This window comes from Stegodyphus dumicola, chromosome 7 (assembly GCF_044657685.1).
Source record: "Stegodyphus dumicola isolate Sdum_Otavi_A_Nest chromosome 7, ASM4465768v1".
Lineage (NCBI taxonomy): Eukaryota > Metazoa > Arthropoda > Arachnida > Araneae > Eresidae > Stegodyphus > Stegodyphus dumicola.
Window position 1 is genome coordinate 184,409,025 of NC_140774.1, and position 19,475 is coordinate 184,428,499.

The 19,475-nt window shown below is 35.1% G+C and overlaps 1 protein-coding gene across 1 annotated transcript in view; it reads left to right on the forward strand.

Annotated features, from left to right (window-relative positions):
* Nucleotides 1–15,168: 15,168 nt before the first annotated feature.
* The window catches only part of LOC118196431 (suppressor of lurcher protein 1-like), a 293,365-nt gene continuing 289,058 nt past the window's right edge, over nucleotides 15,169–19,475 (forward strand). Inside the window, exon 1 of the mRNA XM_085821452.1 lies at nucleotides 15,169–15,307. Coding sequence (XP_085677578.1) covers nucleotides 15,169–15,307 — 139 coding nt within the window. The remainder of the gene's footprint in view (nucleotides 15,308–19,475) is intronic.

Consider the following 19,475-nt stretch of genomic DNA (forward strand, 5'->3'; position numbering starts at 1 on the left):
GCACTCTTTAAAATTCACTGTATTTGTTTACTGTAACGACACTCTGAATGCACAAAATTTATATCATTTGAAGAATTATCGTTGCCACATGTTCTATTCAAATACTATAATAAAGCTAAAACGATGTATGAAAGAAATTAAGCAAACAAAACAGAAAAGAAATATTTTTTCACAGACGATTGAGTATTTCTCATTCAATTAATTCAGTTCTCACTTCGCGAGAAGGCAAAAATACATAAAAACTCAAAATATCTGCATAAAAACATTACGAAGTAAATCTTAAACACTTATTTCCTCGAAGAAATTCCAGGAAGGGTTAAGCATGATTTAATTCGCAATCATAAATGAAGGCGTTATTTTCGTGTTGCGAAGCTTAGTCTCTCTAGTTTGGCAACAAATCTACAATTCTGCTGTTTCAAATGTAAACAAATATGTCCAAATAACAAATATGTGTTAATAATAAACAAATATGTGTTATTTAAAATTTGACCGCACTTAAACAGCTTTTAAATTGTTGATAATTGTACAAATATTGCTTCCAGAATTACAAAAGCCATAAAAACCTTAACCGGAAGATAAAAACAACATAATTCAATCATTTTTAAAGCACATTCCTCGAAAAATTCCAGAAAGAATTAAGCATGATTTAATTGGCAATAATAAATGAATGCGTTATCTTTGTTGTTGCGAAGCTAAGTTTCTCTAGATTGGCAACAAATCCACTAGTCTCCTGTTTCAAATGTAAACATCAATGGCTGCCATTAAAACAGGCTTTGCGGCATTTAAACAACTTTAAAATTGCTAATAATTCTAAAGATATTGCACACAGATTTACTAAAGGCATAAAATCCTTAACCGGAAGATAAAAACAAATAATTCAATCATTTTTAAAGCAAAACATGTACAATTTACAAGCATATAAGAGTAAAGAAACTGAAATCACTGGGCCGGGTAAGAGAGTGGATATATATATAAATATATTTATATACGTTTGATGCGGCCGATTGCAACCAAAATACGAGGTGCACATCTACATGTTATAGCAGTCCCTATATACAAAATTTCAACGTTCTGAGGCTACTCGTTTTGGAGTTATGCGAGATACGTACGTACGTACGTACATACGTTCGTACAGACGCCACGAAAAATTCTCTTCAGAATTAATTTTAAAGCAGTTTTAAATTTTTTTTGGAGGAAACGAGTCTTTTATTCTGTCCTTACGTACAGATATAAAAAAAAATCGTTAAATTGCATTCGCTAGCGGTCAAAATGCATATTTTCGTTGAAATATGTTGCCTGAAACTTTTCACGATTACAATACTTCCTTTTTACTTCGTACAAGGAAGTAAAAATATGTAGCTGTTCATTATGCATGGCTTGAGTATATGTGATGCATTTTTCATATAAACTTTTACATCATGTATAAATAGAAAATTAATATTCTCCAAATAGTGGAAAATAATATAAACTTAAAATTTGAGATCCTTGACAGAGTAAAGTGAACTAAGCTGAGTCGCACTGTCACTTGTAAATTGGTCTAGGCTATATGCAAACGGCAATCGTTGCCAACATCAAGAATGCACTCCTTGCCACAAGTAATTTCCTTGCCATGGTCTGACTATAGGTCAGATAAGAGAACGTTAATCAGTAACAACAACACACTACCGCGCATCGTTATTCTAGGTTGCAAAGAAGTTACAAACATTTTTCTGACCCCTGTTATGCAGTGTGTTCAAAGCTACATTTGAAAAAGAACGGCTTTCCCTTTTTTATTGCGAGAAGAAATTTTCAGCTGCGTTGCCACATTTTCATTTCACTTAATCAAATAGTTTAAGGGGGCTCATAACCCTTAAACCCCTTATGATCTTCGAATAATGGACTGTTGCAAGAATTGGGATCGTTTATTTAATTTAAAAGCCATTGCTTCCAACTTTTTACAGCTGACTACATAATATAGCTGCTCTGGAAACTGGTAACCAGAAAGTTTGTGCTGCCACAAATATTTTTGTAATTTAATCCGCTTGATAACAAAAGTTTTCGTCATGTTTCCACCTTGCGCGCATGATATTTTAAAAATGGCTAATGGTGCATACTTGAAATTAGATGGAATTCTTTATATGGGCAATGTTTTCTAACTGAACCAAAAATCTGATGAATATTGTAATATTAAAACATTTTATGGACGAAACATTAAAAAAATTTTTAATAAAATACATTTTATAAACTCAACTCAAAATAAAAAAAAAAAAAATCTGAAATGTTTTAGATTTTAAATTACGTCCAAAGGGGCGTTTTTTTAATGTTTTGAGTGTTACCTTTATTTATTAAATATCATGTTCTTTGCACTTAAACCATAAAATTCAGTTCAAGAGCAATATCGCAAAATAATGTTAAATTAAGCATATCTTTAGAATTTCCGATATACACAGTCTGGCGAGCTAGAGATAAAAGTAATTTTTTTATATATAACGTTGCCATTTCTCGCTTTTAAAGCATTGAGTTTGTAAATCAAAAATTCGTTAAAGGTTTACAAAATATAAAATCTATAATAAAACAAATTCCAAATTTGGGATTTCAGATGCCCATATTCGCAGTAGATGCCCATATTTCGTCATTCAAAATTCGATGGCTTAATGTACCATTGTTTTATCACAATGCGAGAAATAGACAATCATTTATGCAGATTTTTCATTATTTAATTTCTTCAAATATAATGCAGGACTCTAACATTTTGTGGCAACAGTTTGAAAAGTAAACCGACGTTTATGAGTCCGACGCAAAATCGCAAAACGAAAACAATAGTTCTTCAGGGACAAAGCCCCTTTGGACTAATAAAAATTTAACATGAAATTCTTGGAATTTTTGGTTCACAGTAGTTTCCAATTGTTACAAAAGCTATATATTAAATATGGAATTAAATTATGCAACAGAATGTTTTAGACTGTGCGCGGAAGGTGGAAATATAAAAAAAAATTGTCACAAAGCGGATTCAGTTATAAAATTATTTGTGGGAACACAAACTTTCTGATAACTATTTCAGAAAGCAGCTATATTATGTAGTGAGCTGTGAAAAGTTGGAAGTAATTTCTTTTAAAATAAATAAGTTATTCTAATTCTTGCAACAGTCCCAAATTCGAAGATCTTATGGGCTTTAAGGTGTATGAGTCCCCTTAAATTTTCTTCAATCTTGGCATAACAAAAAAGCATAAAAAATAATACTCCATCCTTTATTCATATTGAAGCAGTTTGTTTTTGTAAATAATTTCCGTCGAGGGCAAAAATTGACTCAGTCTCAAAGGCATATCAAAGGTAAAAGGATATCTTTTTAAATTAATTAAATTAGTCCAATTGGGCATATTATTACTCCTTCACTTTGCATTTTTTTTTCTATCAATAGCAGTAATTAGCGCTTTCCATTACTCAAAGGGCCTCCGATCTAAGATGATACCAAACGGAAAAAAACCCTCCCAGTGGAAATTATTCATTGAAATTTTTACAGAGAGCTTTTATAATGAATATTTTGTAGTAGTAAATGTTATTTACAATTAACTTTGCATTTACGAGCTGGGTTGAGCTAATTTTAATATACGCAATTAAATATATATATTATGAAGTGTTACCGGATCAAGAAACCGAAAAAATTTCAATAATTCAAAATTCAATAAATCAAAAGTTCTAGAGTTCCAAAGTTCGCTAAAGTGCAGTATTAAGTTGTTTTGATGGAAGATTGTATTCAGTAATTCCGTAAATAAAGTTCGGTGTTTCAGATTATAGTAATTAAAGAGGGTCTCGATTGATGTATTAGAGATAAATAGATAGATTGATTGATATATTGGGAACTACTCTTATATGCGCCCTCAAGTCGCCAAATTTCTCGCCAAAAATGTTTGGCGAGAAACTACACGGTACCATGTTACCATTTAATTTTTTTGTCCACATTTCGAACTTTAAGTTTAAAATGTCTCCAAAAACGCGGTTTCCGCACATGCAAAAACCACGTTTTGAACACACAATTTAAGCTGAAAATCCGAAACAAAAACAAAACATTTAGATAGCAAAAACGTAAAGTTTCTAACCAAAAATATTTGACGAGAAAATCCATGTACACAGCGATGTGTTTTAACTTCAAAAAACATCTACGAATTGCACAATCTAGGGAGCGAAAGAATCTACGATCTACGCACACCTCGCTTTAATAAATTAACATAACAATAAATTTCAAAGAATACCATGTACACAGCATTCTGTTTAAATTAAAAAAAAACATCTACGAATTGCACAATCTAGGCATTGCGCACAAATCAACAAAATAAACTAGAATAAATTACAAACAATTCAAATAAGAACAGAAATTCACAGTAAAAAACAATGAATATAACGTTCTACAAAATAAAAACAATAAAATAAAATGCACTTACCATAATACATACGTGAATAAAATTTCGCCAGTCAGATAATGTCTGTGAAATGCGTAATTCATAATTTTGAAAGTAACGATAAAAACGTCTTCCAAAGTTAGCTTAATACACGAAAACCACGATCCAAATCTTAAACTCCGCTGACAGCCACATACTTTACCAGCAACCATTTGACTGCAAACCCACACAAATCTATCAGAAACGCCATTCTTCTTCCGACTTCTCATATCAGCTCCGCATTTGGGACACGCGAAACTCCGCTTTAAAAGTCCTGACTCCCACAGAAATTCCAAAAATGCACTTCTATCCGCATAAACACACCCGTGAACAAAAGACTCGTTAACAACTCCAACATCGTACCTTTTAATACTAAATTTACTTTGCACACAATCTAAAATACGCGATTGAAATCTTGCCACCATGTCACTCAAACATTTAAAACACGCACGCCTGCAACATTCAAAACACGCACGACGAACCAACGAGCAATTAAACCACTGCAGCAAAAGAGTTAAGTTTCAACGTCAAAAGTGTTGCCATACAAACATCATCGTCCACCAAACCATCCCACAGCGCGGAATTGCGCCAAAAACCAGCGCAGAACATATATCGCCACTTTTGGTGATCTTAGGGCGTATTTAAGAGAGCTGAAAGCTTGACTATATGTATCTATTGTATTGTTGCAAAAGTAAGTAAAAGTCGTAACTAGCACTGTAAAAGAAATCATTTTCGGGTCCGGAAATACAACTCTTATGATACCCTCATTGAAGTTGTCAAACTGGCATAACCTGGAAGAACTGTATCAACAAATTTTATTCCTGAGGGAAATTCAAAATTTTCGCTCAGTGAATGCTCTATTTAGACTAATATTTAATTTATAATATCAGTTTTTGTGGTCGATCTATTTTTTTATTTCATGGAACCAACAATCTCTCTCGTTCACCCTCAACACGGCTTTGACCATCTACAATGGTTCCGACTTGTATTACCATATAAACAACGATTAAATTTCCTATTCAAAACGATTTATGAACGGACACTACGAAATGCATTCAAATATATTAATGTTCAAAGAAATCATTTACAGCTAAATAAAATTCAAAGCGGCGGCTGGGTGGGAAAAAATAAAAGCCTATCAGTTGTATATTGCGTCTTCAGTTTGGTGTCATTAATCATAACAACCATACTGAAAAATGTTCATATCACAAAGCAGATATCAAGTAATTTGCAGAGCCCGCTGACATTTGTTGAGATGAGGCCTCTATCAACGTCTAAACCTGGAAATGCAGCTTATTCTAGGAGCAGATGACATAGCCTTGTAAAGTCACTAGGTTAATATGAAGCAGGAGACATGAAAAATGAGCAATGTCTTCGCAGGGACTCTACCGTGGACTTCTCGAATACGCGCCAACTGTGCTACCGTTGCACCATGATAGCATGCAGAAAGGAGGGAGAAAATACAGTATATATTGCCTCTTTTAAAGGGCGACTGGCGATTAAGGGACCCAGTCGTCAAATACTGGTGGTGAAGAATCATCATCCACCACCTTTCTTAGTTTGGGTGCCATTAGGTTATTTTGAAGCAAGACACATGAAAAATGATTCCCTCGCCGCGACTCGAACTTGGACCTCCTCGAATAGGCGCCGAGTGTGCTACCGTTACACCACGAAGGCATGCAAAATGGAGGAAGAAAATACCTTATACTTTAACGTAAACTTTCTTTAATAGAACAGAGCATTTTTTACACACGACAAAGAACATAGTACATCTTTTTCCAATGAGGTAAATATTAAAAACTGTTCTGAAAAACTTTCTTTTTAATAGAGGTAGTTTCCTTAGAAGTCTGTAAAGTTGAAATATCAGGTAAAGCAGCTACCGTTGAAACATCAGCTGGAAATTAATTTCCGCAATGCATTGTTGAAAAAAATCTAAAAGTACAAAAATTCGTAATGTTTAATGGTCAGACGGAGCAGTTAATTTTGATGGAACAGCTGAAAATGAATTTTCAATTACATTGAAAGAAGTGTTCATGATGAAAAACTAAAAACAAACACATGGGTAATTTGCAGATTCCAAATGAAGCCTCTTGTGCTGATAGGACAATTGAAAATGAATATTCACTTTATTAAAAAAAAAACATGTTAATGAAAATCAACAACAATAAGGAAATTTATAAGCATAAATGGAACTGAACTCTACTAGAGCATCTCATCGTACCGCTCGCGAAACTTTTGATCTTAAATTAAACCTACACAAGAGGACAATTAAATTTACTTCTAGTGTTTAATTTATTTTTATTCATGGTTATTTTAATATACTAGGTATTTTAATAATTGTCATAGTTAGCTAGTTTAATATGTTATTTTTAATACTGTTCTGTCTCCTCTTATTCCCGTCGCGCTTCCTCGTCAGTACGTAAATAATTTAGGGTGAATGAGTGTATTTAAACTGATATAGCGAAAAGTTTAGTCAGAGCGTGGTTTCACTGCTACGAGCGCACGTTGCTATTTTTACCAGCTGTTAACTTTCGGCTTCGAATTCTTGCTGCCGAATTATTATCCTACCAATGTAGGTTCTCAGTCAACCTCTTAGATTAATGAATTATATACTTTTGCAATACTCTTAACTTTAAATTTAGTGTTACGTTGTCTTTTAGGTTTTCCACCGCAAGTGGTCTGTAGCTCTAAGCATGTAAGTCCGAGGCCGTCTGTAAAGTATTGTGCTGAATAAAAAGGTTATTTATACCCTTCCCGTGTTGTATCCATCTTCAAGTATATGCAAAAAGTCGCAATATTAACGTTTAAGTAGGTCTAGTTATCTTACATGATAGCGAAACTGACTAGATCCCACTTAGTTCTACATAGACTGCATAATTCATAGTTCTTCATACATAGACTACATCTTCGGGATTTTCAGATTAAAGCCTTTCAGATTATAAATTAATGTTTTACTTAGAGACATCAGATGCTGAGAAGGAAATCCTGAAAATATAATTCTAGCCTTTTGTCTACTAGAAAGGGCAATTAACACAGGTTATTTATGATTGTTATGATATTTTTAATCGGCAGAAAACATACGCTAAGCATAAAATAGCTTTTCTCAAAACGTTTTGCTGCTCAAAAAATGACATTTTCCTCCTTGATTTAAATTATCTGAATGCCATCACGCATGCGTACCTTATTGTCAAAGAAAACGTCTGATTTAAACTCTATGTATCCATGAAATATCACTGTACTTACACCTTAAAATATTTGGGGGGGGGATTTCACGGCAATTTAAGCATCCTAGAACATCCAAAAAATCTTTCTGCGCTAGTTAACGATCCTAATTCCAATCCATCTTTGCCTTCGGCATTTAAAGAAATTATGTTTCAGTTCTAGTTTCATCAACAGATGGCGCCACTTGCGTATTCATGTCCAGGATTTCTTATCTTGTTTAATCATTATTTCCTATCTTGTTCATTTGCGGTTTTGCAGCTGAGGATGGTGGTTCGGTAAAACCATCGAAACTAGTCCTGTGAAATTTTAAAAATATAACGTTGATTTTTGTTGTTTGACTTCTGAATTAGTATTTGTTGGGCGTGTTATTGTGTCTTAATCCTAGAACATGTTTGGAGGTAACCGATAGAATTCATACAACATTATGAAAGGAAACCCTAGCACTTCTTCTACATAACGAGAAGTGAAAAATTTATTTATGAATTATTGTATGAATATTGTTGAGCAAAATGCTTAGAGTCGGTGTCTTCGGTTATGCACGATTTCCATGTTGTTTAGATCGAGCTGAAGAGAGTGTGCTCTTCAATACAGCAAAGGCAAATAGGCATGATTAATGTCGATGTTATTGATACAAATGATCTTTCTCCGAAGCATGATGAAAAGCTTTTGAAGATCTAGTCTAACATAATAACTGTGTACGCCGCCAACCGGAATAGTGGCTGACGTCGCTGACTGCCGTGCCGAAGGGCCTGGCTTCGAATCCCCAAGAAGGCATCGATGTTTTTAAACGTATAGTGTCCGTGCGGCATGGGGGTACTCTAAATATTTGGCGAGCCGAAAGTCCTGTCGAGAGGTTGGTGGTAGAAACGGGGGGTGGGAGACCTTCCCGTGGTGCTCTCCATCAAAATTGGGCGGAACTGAGTCAAGCCTGCTGCAAACGACACGCGTATCTTGCCCTCCTTGACACGCGGCTTGGGCTGACTATGGGTCAGACAAGTGAGCATTAGTCAATAACAACGACAACAATATTATGTATATCAGATGTAGGAAAAACGTAATGCTAACACATTGTACTGATTAGAGTTTATAAAGAAAACTGAAAATTAAACTAAAAAGTTATCGGTCACATAAATAGGGGTAACACCTTCTGCAAATACAGTTTTTAAGCGATTCAGACCAGATCCATTAAATCAGAAAAGCATTAAACGTATTCCTCTAAACAAAATAATCTGAAAATAATAAGAAAGAAAGCAAATAAACATACATCTGTTTTTCTTGAAATACTTTACCCGAAATCTTACAGATTAATTACCTTGAAATTTAAGAGTTCCTACGTTATATCCTGCTTGGGATTTCAAATGCAACGCACATGGGAACCTTGCGATATAAGAACTTTCGGGCTGCAATTTGCTCTTTCTTTGAATTAGGAACTAACTCGCGGCTGTTAGCTAAAAACAAAAAGAAAAGAAAAACAATTTCTTTTTTTTCAATCAAAGAATTAATATTTTACCACTCTATTGCAAATGTTCTTGATAATATTAAATATTGTTAGGTTTATGCCAAATTCGTGCTTCTTTTACTGATTTTACTTCGATACACAACAACATTTTAATTCTTTAGGGAAATTTCTTAATGCTTTTCCCTAAAAAAGTTTAAAGATTATGCTGTAGTCCCTAGTAAACCAACAGCAACTTCCCTTTAAGATAAGTAGATTATTGTTACAAATTAAGTAGCTTATGTTATTTATAAAAAAAAAAAAAAAAAAAAAAAAAAAAAACTCACACCCGTTATTTCCGAGCACCAGATAAGCAAATAAGAAAGCTACAAAGAATTCATTTCAGTAAAGATTATATCAACGCAGCAGAATAAATAAAAGCTTCAAACTTCTGTGTATAAATTAATAAATCATGAGCTTCTTTCTCTTTTGAGTATAAACTTCAAATCTTGAAAATATCCTTGTTGGAAGGGAAAAAACAACAAATAACAGCATTTGTTCATGCTTTAATTGCATTAGATAATGTTTCCATGCTTCGACACATGCTTCAGAATCAACACAAATAATATTATTCAAATTCATTCAATTAAATCATTGCTTATGTGACTGCCAAATTAGTTAATGCTACAAAGTGCTCGGAATTGTAAAGCTTTGAATTCGAAGGTGCACGCAAAAGCCCCATTGACGAGTGCTAAACGTTTGAACAAAAGAGTGAATAAAGAAAGAATGCTTTTAGTGTTAGGTTTTACAAAAGAATTTGTTTTGCATTTCTAAGTAGACTAATTCTTATTATCTGAATGATCTGCCTGTTGTTATCTAAAAGCACAGGCGAAGGGAGCCATTAAAACTCCATTAAACGTAACTAATATGTTTGAAAAAAATATTATGAAGAAAACACTTGGCTTTTAAAGACCCCCATTCTACCCATTCATTAACAAGTTGAAAAGAACTTGCTTTATCGATTTGAAAGCAAGCTAAATATTGGGGAAAAGGATTTTGCCTATTCTGATTATCAAAATGGTGTGTTAATAAGAGATAATTCTAATCATAACATAAATGAGATGTGCCATTTCAATAATAAACATGTCTTACAGCATTTCTCTTACACGAAGAAGTATAAAAAATTGCAAATATATTTTCTGTATTCTTTACCTTTTGGCAGTACCTATATTTGTGAACAATTATTTTCAAGAATGAAGCATACAAAAATAGGACAAAGATTATAGACAAATATCTTGAAAATGCAATTAAGATTTGCAACCTCGTCTATTGAATCCGTTACCAATTTGCTTGTTCAACAAAAGCAAATTCATCCATCTCTCTAATTTGAATTTTTTCCATCTTCATGAAAGCCTAACTAACTCTTCCAAATTAATAATAGATATGTAACTATGCATATGTAATTCAAATTAAAATAATAATAATAATAATAATTTTTTTAATAAAACAACATAGAGCTAATTTTTTTTTCAATTTGTTAAAAAATATTGTATATGTAGCCCCGCAAATTTTTTGATTTGCTATGCGGCTCTCAGACGATCACAGTTTAGACACCCCTGGTTTAATTTTTTTTCAATGCAGACGAGCGAAGAAAAGGTCATCGTGTATACTTTCAAATAATTTCAACAAAGTGCGTAAACCACATTTGGCGTTATTAGCGCTAAAAAAAAAAGATGCCAAATTTCAAAACGCGCCAATATGAGTAAGTTTAATAAAAAAAAGATATAGTAATAAATCTATATCAAATTCAATTAACATTAAGGAGCTAAAATTTTGAGAGCTAATTTTCTAAAAACTACTCGTGCGATTTTTACAAAACTGGCACAATTTGATTCGTAGAATCGAAATATGGAAAACAATTGATATGTCGTTTCTGAAAATGTTCAATTTTTGTGTCAAAATACCTATATTAGAACAATGCTATATATACATGCGACATGCGACGGAGGACGTGGGCACCACCCCTTTACCATATGGTTAATTGGTGTAGCGCCACGTCCACCAGTGTCTATATAAATATCAAGGACTCGGACAGCTAGGTGCATTAGATTTCACTTATTGCGCCTGACTGGCGTAAGATAAAGTATTCTACTGTACAAGGTTATATACATGCAGGGGTAGGATATGGAAACAGTAAGATGATAATGCATAAAACAATTATATGTGGAGATATGCTGAAATATAACATACCAACACAGATATCATAGATACATTAAACATACGTTACATGAAAATCAATAACTAACATACTATTATACCTACATTAATCAAACATTACCTAAATATCAAAGACTGAGGCACTAGTTGCATTAAAATTTCACTTACTACTCCACACAGGGGCGCGTTAAAATATTCTATGGTACATAGTTATTTACATGCAGGGGTAAAACATGGAAAAAGTTACTTAACAATTATTAACACCAATATCATAAATACATTAAACTATTGTTACGTAAACATTAATGACTTGGATACTATGTTTACATTGGACAGACATTGCATGGATATCACTGACTCAGACGCCGTGCATTAAGCTTCACTTATTGCGCTACACAGTCACTTATTAAAGTATTCTATGGTACAAGGTTATATATGTGCAGGGGTAAGTAAGGCATAGAAAACAGTTAGATAATAATGCATAAGACAATCATATTCGGAGACATGCTGAATTATAAGATACAAACACAGATATCATAGATACATTACACATACATTACATGAAAACATCTTAGATACATTACACATACATTACACACACGTTAGATGAAAATTAATGTCTAAAATACTATATCTACATTAAAAAGGCATAGCCTAAATATCAAAAAATGAAGGCACTAGTTGCATTAAATCTTCCCCTAAGTGCACCACACAGGGGCACGTTAAAATAATCTACAGGGGTGGACAAAAATATGGAAACACCTTTAAAAAAACATGTTTCTTTGCTTAATATGGTGTAGGAAACTCGCTGGCATCCAAAACAGCTTGCAGTCTTCTCGGAATGGATAAATACAGTTCCTGTATGTTTGCCAAGGAAATATTATACCATTCTTCCTGCAAAACCGTGGCAAGTTCACATAACGATGTTGGCGGTGGATAACGAGAACGCACTTTCCGTTCCAATGTAGACCACAAAAGTTCGATAATATTCAGGTCTGGTGACTGTGGTGGCCAGGGGAGATGGGATAACTCATCCTCGTGCTCAGAAAACCAGTCCTGGACAATGTGAGCTGTGTGAACAGAGGCTTTGTCGTCTTGGAAGACACCATCACCATTGGAACACAAAGTTTGTACCATGGGATGAACTTGATCGGCCAAAATGTTCACATAATTCTTGGCAGTCATGTGCCCTGGCACAGTTATCACGGGGCTAGCAGAGAACCACGATATGGCTGCCCAAACCATAACAGAACCCTCGCCATGTTTCACTCTTGGCAACAAGCAGTCTGTATTATAGGCTTGAGATGGCGTTCTCCAGACGTAAACTCGGCCAGAAGTGGGAAACAATGTGAAAGAAGACTCGTCAGACCATATTACTCGCTTCCACTGCTCTATAGTCCAGGCTTTATGACTTAAACACCACCTTTTCCTGTTACGGGCATTAGCATCACTAATGAGTGGCTTCTCAATTGCAGTACGGCCGGCAATTCCCTGTTTATGAAGCTCCCATCTAATTGGTTTGATACTCACAGGGTTCGGTAACACAACATTCATTTCAGCAGTAACTTTTGCAGCTGTGGTCTTCTTACTTTTCGTCACAATTGCCCTTGATGATCGTCTGTCACGATCACTCAGGACACATTTTTGTCCGTGCTGTGATTTAGCAGATGATGTTTTTCCGCTTTTCAAATATGCGGAATAAATCTTCGATACAGTACCTCTTGAAACACTAAACACCTCGGCTACCTTGCTTACGGAAGCACCTACCATACGTGCTCCAACAATTTGCCCACGTTCGAAGTCTGTTAACTCTGACATAATGCAATGACAACCTCACATAACAGTACTCCGACAACGACTGAACTGTTTAGTACATTTACGAAGTTGTATAGGTGGCGTCAGTAGTCGAAAACGCCAGCGCCACCTACATATTTCATTAAAATCAATCTTTATTTTCAAACATGCATTTCACAAGGTGTTTCCATATTTTTGTCCATCCACTGTATGTACGTAGTTATTTACATGCAGGGATGAAACTTGTGGAGAGTTACATAACGATTATGGAAACAATATTATATAAACACTAAACATATGTTACATAAAAATTAGTGACTGAGATACTATGTTTACATTAACCAGACATATATCAAAGACTCAGATGCTGGGTGCATTAACTTCACTTATTGCGCTGCTCTGGAGCATGTTAAAATATTCCATGGTACATAGCCATATACATGCAGGGGTAAAGCATGAAAAACAGTTACATATTAATGCATCATACAGTCATATGTAGAGACATGCTTAAATATAAAATACAAACACAGATATCATATATACATTACACATACATTACATGAAAACCAATGACTGAGTTTGTCTACATTAAACAGACATTATATATATATATATCAAGGACTGAAACTCTGGTTGCGTTAAAACTTCACTTACTGCGCCTCACAGGTGCGTGTTAGAATATGCTATGGAACATAGTTATATACATACAGGGGTAAGGCACGGAAGACAGTTACTAACCATATGTGGGAGCATGCTACAATACAGAATACAGTCCCTGATATCATGGGTACAGTAAGCATATGTTACATAAAATCGGTACAATAAAACATTGGACAGTTATATGAAGAAACCATGCTAAAATATAAAAAACATATACAAATATCATAAATATAAAAAACATATACTGAGTACAGTCAATAGTTTAGACACTATATTTACATTAAACACACGTTACATATAAATCAATGACTTGAACACTGGTTACATTATAGCTTCGCTTACTATGTTGGAGTTACATCAATACATTTGAACTGTAGTATAGCACATTTTGTCTTAGACACACATACGCGCAGTTTGCAATTTGCAGATTACATTTGGAACAAACTTACAGATACTATTGCGTTTTAATATTACATGTGCCTACGTGGTTTGCATATTGGGTGTAAAATCAGACGCAGAGTTTAGGCGCCCATTCATTACAAATTTCACAGTACTTGTAACGTTATGCAGTTCATATTGCATTGGGTATATGCAAGTGTGCTTAGGCTGTGCGAACTGCTATATTTGGCATAAGTCTGTGTTTAGGTCTGCCAGCTTATCCATCATACGTCCAATTTTTTGGATTAAGTGGCGCTGCTTAATAAGGAATTTACAAAATGACTGTCTGTTAGTCGTTGGTATAGGAACATGTTGTCCCTCTGTGAGTGGACAAGAAGTTAGGTAGTGCTCCGGGAAGCCTGTGTGTCCACACGTACATTGATCTGAGGAACAGATGCCAAATCGGTAGAAGTATACTGGAAAAGGTCCATGTCCCGAAATGTACCTAACCAGCTGTGAATTGGCAATGTTCCGTTCTGTGCCCACATAGCTGATGTGGTAGTGGACACGTCTTCCAGTGGTACTGTCATCCCATTCTTGTTGCCACTTTTCAATGGCTTTAAGTCCTAGTGATTTCTTTAGAAATGTGACCGGCCATGGGATATTTAACTGCAAATCTGTCGGGCCTAACGCCGCTTCTTTGGCAAGTTGGTCCTTCATCTCGTTTCCGAGATGACCCGCATGTGCTTTGATCCATTCAAGCTTGATGTGCAGGTTGCATTGGCGCAGATTTGCTTGAATGCCCTGTACTATTTAACTGACATGGTTGGGGTTCATGATGGCATGCAACGACGACAAACTGTCGTTTTTGATGGTGGCATTATGGATGTTAGAGGAGAGCAAATAGTTAACTGCTTGGGCAATTGCTATCGCTTCTCCTTCAAAAACACTGTTATGCTGCCGCAGTTGTGCCGTCCATCTTGCTTGAATTGCATGACACAACAACATGGAGAAAAATAATTAATGTGATGAGAATATAGAGTTGAGATGTGGTATACTGAAGATGTGGTTGATTTTTCATTGTTAGAAGGTATTGTGGAAGACAATGTTGATTGTAATTCTGACACTTCAAGTAGTGGTTCCGAAATTATACTACCAAAGAGACGACGAATAGTAGTTATTGAAAGTGAAAGCGAAGAGTCGTCGGAAGACTTAGATGAATGGCGCGATTTCACGGAATAATTAGATATTCCGGATAGAATACATTTTAGTGTATCGCCAAAGGTCATTGGACCACAAATTCCTACAAATATTGTACAGCCGACACAATATTTCAAATTATTTTTCACAAACGAACTGGTAAGTGAAATTATAAAAGAAACCAACAATTACGCAGAAAATATTCTAAAGAATAAAGAAATGTCTAGTAATTCTATTTGGAAAACGTGGCGTGCGGTGGAAGAGGATGAGTTTTGGGCTTTTCTTGGAATTATTATCAATATGGGTACGATATCCCTGGCGAATATGCAGGATTATTGGTCAGTTAAGGAGAATAGTCACATCCCTTTCTTTGGTAAAATATTTAGAAAAAAGAGATTTATGCAGATATTCTGGATGCTGCATTTAAGACTCAGGCAACTCCGGCACATTTACGCAGCGGAACGAATGTGAAGAAGGCAGTGGTATACAAAAACGTGTTACGTGTACAAAAACGCGCTATACGGCGGTTAAATGTCATATTCATCGAACTTACGCCGCATAAAATTCAATTCAACAACAAAAGCCACAAAATATTTAAAAACAGTGTATCTTTAGAATTTCCGATAAACAGTCTCGCGCTCTGGAGATTAAAATGTTTTATTCTGTACACAGATGTCGCGGCTCAATTTCAAGTTGATGAGTTTGTTAATCAAAAATTCATACAAATTTCACAAAATTTGAGATTCCTCATTACTTAGGCATACTAGCGGCCGAGTGGTAAAATTCACTGAACATTCCTAAGTGCGGTCCAAGGTTCGAATCCCGTGAACGAGCTGGCTCGCTTAGGAAGTGGAAGAAATACCTTATAAAATATATGAGGAGAGTTGTTTGTATTGCTCGTTTTCATTTTTAGAAGCTGCATTTTCTGTATGTATCTCATTGACGGAATGCAACTCCTGGGCAGATTTGTTTCACACGCTGAGAAATTCAGTCTACTGAAAATGGATAGTTGAGAATAACAAATGATACTCGTGACTCAGGAGGGCTCGCTTCATAACTTCTGAACACTTATCATTGTGAATGATCCCGCGAGTCGTGCAATGATATTGAACTCATTCCGAAGTCCGCAGCGAAATCATTTCCAGTCCACGACTTTGGAAAACGATTATATTTGGAAATGATCACTTAATTATAATGTATAATACTCTCACTCTAAACTGTTTTGCTGTCGTAAAATTCGTACATTTAATTCGATATGAAATTATGTACATCTTATACACAAAGCCTTGCAATTGGTTTTGGAATATTGTCGACCCAAATCAGATTGTTTTTAAGTGCCCGGAACGATATTTAAATGGCACCGCCGCTCATAATTTCACAAAATTTGGTTAGATTACGCATCAGGTTCAGGTGGAAGTGTAGTGGGACATCCAATGTTTACTCTAAGTGATGTAGGTATAGTCCCACTACGCTTCGGTTTAAAGTTAGTATTTATAATAGTACATAATAGTATATTGCCATTATGATTGATATCATATCTATTAGATATAATTATTAGATCATGCATCATTAATTATCATACGAATTATAACAAAGCGGAGGTTATTGAGGCATTAAGTCTTTCTAATGTCAGGAAAGTGAAAACTGTGCATTTCCCTCGCCGGGACTCGAACCTGGACCTCTCGAATACGCGCCGAGTGTGTTACCGTTACACCACGAAGGCACATGCAGAAAAGAAGGAGCGGGGTAAAAACAATTTATACTCCCCTTTTTAAAGGTCGATGGGGATTAGGGGACCCTATCGCCAAATCCTGGTGGTGACAAATTATTGTTCACAACCTTTTAGTTCGGGCGCCACTGTAGAGTATTTAGGATATTTTAGACCAGAAGATGTGAAAAATGTGCGATGCTCTCGGCGGTACTGCAACCTGGACCTCTCGAATACGCCCCGAATATGCTACCGTTACACCACGAAGGGGCGCAGAAACGAGAGGCCTTTTATACTCTTCCCCCTTTATAAAAGGCGACGGGCAATAACGGGACCCAATCTAAAAGTAATTTTTTTTTATTTTATTTTATTTTATTTTATTTTATTTTTTGTTTTGTTTTTCTGGTTCTTTTCTGTATGTCATATTTTAATATCGTTTCTACTGCCTTCCTCTCACTGGTATATGTCTTTCTTTGTATTGACAATTTAAATTGCGTGTAAAACGATTCTGTTGCATGATGACTTACAATGCGGAAAGCCGACTTTACAGGTTGTATAGAAAGTTTAATTAATAGTATAGGGGAACATTCATTTATTTTCTTATATTATCATAAAACATTTGCTTGTAATTGAATGGTCATCTATCAATTTTTGCCTCAAGCACTATATCTAAATGTATTATATATAATTTAAGATAGGCAGTTAGTCATAATATTGAGTTTTTGATATATATCTTTTTATTGATATTAATGTATTGTATAATATAATATCAATTGAATGTCTGAGTTTTACAAACTTATTGGCTGCTACATTATACATTATACTGAAATACTATACATTCCTTTTACAATATAGTGTGTATTACATTACATACAATTAACATTCTTATCCTTATTTTGTCTTTTGGGAAGAGATTTATTTCCTTGGAATACAAATATATTGTTGGCATATTTAGTACTCTTTTCAATATTCATGCTGTTAAACTTATTATATATATATATTATTAATTATGTAATTGTAATCCTACTTTGTTGAGTTCTAATAACTACCATTCTTCATGTTTAATTGTTGTAATTTTATATACCTGCAATTCTATAATTTATTGATGCATTTTCCTTGTATGCTATAATATTTTGCAATATCCATAGATGTTCAGTATAATTATGTCACTTATTGCAGTATTTCAATAATTAATAATATAATCAACATAGTGACTCAGACAATCTTATATTTAAAGCCCTTTAGAAATTTTGAAATTTTGGCACAATTATTCTATTGGTAATATCTATTGTGTTATACCAATATTGAAAACATACTGCTTTGGACATTATTCAATGTGACATGTTTGAAATTATATCGTAATATATGTTTTCATCTGTGTATCTCCTGGTACTATTTTCATTAATTCTTAATCTTATCTAAAGTATTTTCCTTAAATATCTTTTTCATTCTTTTAGTTTTTATTAGTTAGTTTAGTTAGTTGTGTATGGTGTATTTGCATTTTATCATCAAGTCATAACAATTGTATTTACTGCTGTGCAGTTAAGGGCAGTTGTGTGGCCTTGTATCTTGTGTATTTATCTTAATAAATGCCCGGACGGTTGGATGTGTTACGTCTGGGGGACGCTTTTGGTCTGTGGACTGCTCTCTGGATGGCCCGGGCGCTGGGTCTCGCTTCCGGGTGTGGGGCGCCCGTGTGGCTCCATGTTTACGGCTCTAGATAGTGGTGGGCACGGTGCTTATACCGATTAACCACTATGGTAAAGGGACAGTGCCCGTGCGCCCCCCGTAACCTGTAACCTGTAACGGGACCCAATCGCCAAATGGTGGTGACAAATTATTATCCACCACTTTTTAGTTCGGGCGCCACTATAACGTATATAGGTTTTGTGAAAAATGAGTGAACAGTAGACGTGTGAACCGTTACACACGAAGGTATGCAGACCCCGATATTCCAGAGGTCCGTCCGTTCGATTTCCGGCGAAGGCGATGTTAAATTTTCATCTCTCTAGCTTTTCCAAAAATACTTAGTGTCTCTACAGTGACGCCCGAACTGAAAGGATGTTAGATGATGTTTCTCCTTACCCAGGATTTGGCGAATGGGTCCCGTAAAACCCCAGTCGCTCTTTAAAAGGGGGAGTATATAGGGTATTTCTCCCGCCTTTATAGCGTGCCTTCGTGGTGTAGTGGTTCTGACACTGGGCCGGTATTCCAGAGTTCCATGGTTCGATTCCCGGCTACGACGTTTGCTCATTTTTCATTCTTCTGCTTCCAAAAAGATACCAAATGTCTCTACAGTTGTCCTATCAGCATTTCCCACTGCCTCCCCAATGGGAGAACAATTCTGCACAAAATCACGTTCGATCAGGACAAGCGTTATGTGCTTTTTTTGTCCAACACGGCCTAGCAACGGTAATGTCATGTCACACACACAAATTGCATCCGT